The 4,270-nt window shown below is 52.9% G+C and overlaps 1 protein-coding gene across 1 annotated transcript; it reads right to left on the bottom strand.

Annotated features, from left to right (window-relative positions):
* TrAFT101_005652 (uncharacterized protein) lies at positions 1-718 on the bottom strand (the record flags this gene model as incomplete). The annotated part of the gene is made up of 2 exons (XM_024900244.1): positions 1-143; positions 238-718. The coding sequence occupies 2 exons, from the start codon at positions 716-718 to the stop codon at positions 1-3; spliced, it is 624 nt and encodes a 207-aa protein (XP_024760139.1).
* Between the last annotated feature and the right edge of the window lie 3,552 nt (positions 719-4,270).

The raw sequence follows: 4,270 nt of genomic DNA, 5'->3' as shown, positions 1-4,270 counted from the left end.
TTAAGGGTTCTCAAGGAGAATAGTAGTAGGAGCGCTGAGCTTATCGCGGCCGTTCAGGCCGGGAATCTCCAGAATGAAAAGGTAGCCAACAACCTGGCCCTTGAGCTGGTGAACAAGATCTGCCGCTGCGGCCGCCGAACCACCTGTATATAAGGTTAGCATTCTGGCCATTGTCCTCGATTTATTTTTGCACGCAAAGAGGCCCAATGGGGCCAGGAATAGGAGCCATGGACATACCCGTTGCAATGATATCGTCAACAACCAACACCTTCTGTCCCTCGCTGATAGCGTCTGCCTGCATCTGGAACAAGTCCTTGCCGTACTCCTTGATGTACTCGGCAGTAACGCAGGGGCCCGGCAGCTTGCCCTGCTTTCTCACAGCGGCAAAGGGAACGCCAAGGCGCAGGGCCAGGCCGGGGCCAAAGAGGAAGCCGCGGGCATCAAGGCCAACAATGACATCGGGCTTGTTGGCGCCGAAGGACTCGGCGATTTGCAGCTCGAGGGCGGACAGCAGCGTAGCATGGGCCTCGGGGTTGGCGAAGAGGGGCATGATATCGACGAAATCAATTCCCGGGATGGGGAAGTCGGGGAACTGGCGCAGCGTCTTGCGCAGGCTTATCTGTGCACTGGCGAGTTGGGCGGCGGTGGAGGAGGCGGCGGAGGGCTGTCGTCCCGAGGCATCTTGGCTGGTGGTGGAGGATTGGTTGGTGGAGGACATGGTGAGGAAGGGAAAAAAGAAGAAGAGAGAGGGGAAAGAAAAGAGAAGCAGAAGAAGATTAAAAGAGGAGGTTAGGCAGACAGGATGCAGAGAGCAATAGGAGGAGCAGATTCTGGGGTGGTGTGAATTTTTTGTTTTGGGGTGGCAGGATAAGCCCAGATAGGGAATTGGTTTTTCAGTTTTTTTTTTTTTTTTGCCCTTCCCACAGTGAGCAGCGCAGAGAACGGCGCGCGCAAAAAGGAGGGGTGGTGTGTACTTTTTTTTTCCCTTCTTTTTTTTTCCTTTTTTTTTTCCCCTACCAACCTGCGTCCCTCCTCCCTTTGGAATTTTTTTGGTGGGGAAAATAGAAAAATTCACAGCAGGCAAGAGCTGCCCAGCACAGTGGAGGGGGTGCACACAGCAGAGGGGAAGGCACGATACGATGGCTACTGCAGCTTGTGTATCAGAAACATTACTAGGCCCATAGGCAGATTACACCGTCGGTACCTGCTCCATGCAGGCAGCGGCCGTCAACAGCCATGTCCCAGGCCGGTATCCAGACGCTGCTTGAATCTTGGAGCCCCGGTCGCAACAGTAAAATATGGAGAGTCGAGTAATCATGCTGGTCTTGTATAGTGCTGTACTGTACTTTGTACTTGATAGGAGGTTTGTGCTACCTGCAAAAAGCATGGAAAGGACAGTCCAGCTCAGTCAGGTCAGTGCAAGCACAGGCACAAGCACAAGCACAAGCAACGTGGCAGCCGCAGCGGCTACAGTTCATTGCCAGAGAGAATTCGCACCGGCCGTGATGCTGATGCTGATGCTGATGCTGATGCTACCTAACTCTGAATACCTGGCAGGTACGGAAATGATAGGTACAGCGAAGATGCCACTTAAGCATGCAGGCACTACAACCGTAGTGGCAGCGACAAGCGAGCTTCGGAGGGCGACGTGCCAAGTCTTGATAAAGTGCACTCCGTGTTTGCTCCCAAATGCCGACGGCAGCACCAGCTGGACGAGCGAGCCTCTGATCTAAGTAAACTGTCGGTGTGTGCCGTTCACTAGAGCGCCCTCTGATGCCGTCCGTCTGCTTTGGCTCGCTTTTCGCTGGTGCTACTATCACTTAGCAGATGCTCTACTCTACACCAGGCACGGCTCTGCAGGCAATGGGCTCAGCTCAGCCGCCCGGGTAAAATCACTCAGGCGAGGTTCCATCTGCCAAAAGCACCGGTGCTGCTGCTACTTGGACTTACTGTGCGCACTCCTCCCCAAGCCGGCAAGGACTGCGTGCGCGACAGTGGCCCAATGATCCTAGTACCTGGTAGCAGCGAGTAGCACCATCAATGCTTGCCTAGCAGGTCGGTAAGCAGAGTCAGGTCGCGGTAATAATAAGGAGCAATTGCTGCTAGCAGAGCGAAGCTGGCCGCTGAGCTGGCCTCTGCTTAAAACCGGGCCGTTTCGTCGCAGCCCGATATGAGCTGCTTCATGCCGGTTGCTCCGTCCGTGCCCAGCTATTATGGCATACTACACCTAGTAGTAGGTAGCTGGCACTGATATTTGCTGGGGACGGGCAGTGATGGTAGTACGAGTACGAAGCATGAAGCCTCGGATTTGGCATGTACATGTGTCTGCACATGCTGCCAGTGCCTGGGAGTGGCTAATACGCAGAGCTAGGTATCAATCGCTCTTCCGAGGTGCTCCCTCACCATTCCAGATCCGCCTGGTCCAAACGGCCGCTGCGATCCATCAACCTCGCCGCCAGCAAATGGCTGGCCAAGCCTCAGCCCAGGCGTGAGATTCATTGGCCGCAGAGGGACGGTGCGGCGATATGCACATGCGGGCCCACGGTTGCTGTCTCGGTTATGGAGCAGGTAAAGTAGCTTTATCGTGTAATTGATGGCATGAATACAATGCCTTTCACTCTCTTTTTTCTTCTTCTCTCCTTTTCTAAAAAGTTTCGTCCAGCTTTTTCCCTCCTCATTATGATATCTGGTTTGTCACTTCAATCCCTAATGTATTGTCGCGGGTGTGCCAAAGAAGAAAGCTTGAGTCTCAATCTGCAGGATCATGCCATGATTTGACCGACCAAGCTCCAGCATAAGAGGTACTCCGTATATAATTTTGCTTGAGTGCGAGCGAGCCCGCCGCCACCATGGAGCACACAATGCGACCTGTCATGGCCACTACTGCGTGCTCCTACCGCCAGACGCATCTGGTCCTGCACAAAACCTGTTCACCGAGTCTGCTATCTCGCTCACAAGCCACAGCTCGTCGCCACGGCCATCGCTGGCTGGAACTAGGCATCAGCTTGTCATGCAACTCGCACACACACCACCTCTTCGCGATAGTGGCAGCAGCGGCAAGAATGGCAGCCTCTGCTCCAATGTCAAGATAAGGCTGGCACATCTGCTGAAAGCTTACCCACCCCCACAACGCATCCGTTGTTGCAATCTCTTCCGTCTCCCCGATGTGGCTTGCTCTTATTACTACTAGGTAGTAGTATAAGCTCGTATAGCAGTATCTATACATTCATTCACAGGTACACAGGCACAATAGAACGTGACTGGCTACGGGCTGATGTAAAAAAAACCTAACTTTGACCAGCGCCTCTTCTACCCGCTATCCGTTGTGGCACGTTCCTGTCGTAACCGTCGTACGCCTATTACACAATCGATGGCGTGAGGATCCCATGCCGCCGTGTCCGTCCACAGGCACTTCGCACTCCGCCATTAAATTGCACATTAGGTTGGGGAAAACAAGGGGGTGCCATGCCAAACAATTTTGGCGGCTAATACTTGTGCCATCCAGCGCAAGCATCTATCGTGACTGTCCCGGCGATGGGATAATTGGCACGGATGAGTCAAGGCTCCGAACGGCCAGCTGCATCTCCAAAATGCAACCAAGCCGCGCCAAGCTCATCCTATTATTAACCCCCCCGTCTCACCCGCCTGTTCGTTCGTTCGTAATTTGATACTTTTTTTATTGCTGGCGCAATAGTAGTTTGGCCAAGTAGCAGCAGCACCAGCACCAAACAACCACGCCATGCCCAACCCACGCCCGGCCTCCCAGATTTACACATAGTTATATCAAACGCTTATGCTGAGACACACACCAGCAACCATCTGACGGAGCCAAATCTCGGCAAGCTAAACCGGAAGAGCTGAATTGACTTTGCCAATTGGAGGCTGACGTATTTCTTTTTTTCTTTCTATTTGTTTCCTTTGTTTCCCCCAACACCCCACCAGCTTTTTAGAGTATGCGCGCTGCCGCAGCGACTTAAACTAGCCTTTTCACCTCATCGCGTCGCCGCTGCTCGCCGGCTCATGGCGGCAGAACCGGCGAAATTAATCAAACAGCAGCGCCGAGTAAATGACAGTAGGATATCGCACGTCAAGATTCATTAGATGAGAAGACCAGTTGACAAACTCACTGCCTGATCTTAAAACACACACGCATCGTTTAGGCAGATATGCATGTAGACGGGAATTTATCAATATCAAAAATGCGAATGGCGCAACTTTAGTCCAAGCGATTTCTTATCGATAAGAGATTACGTAACTGGGCCTGCCGGGA

Source organism: Trichoderma asperellum, chromosome 3, assembly GCF_020647865.1.
Source record: "Trichoderma asperellum chromosome 3, complete sequence".
Lineage (NCBI taxonomy): Eukaryota > Fungi > Ascomycota > Sordariomycetes > Hypocreales > Hypocreaceae > Trichoderma > Trichoderma asperellum.
The sequence above is the reverse complement of the archived record's forward strand: the minus strand, read 5'-3'. Positions and strand labels throughout refer to the sequence as shown.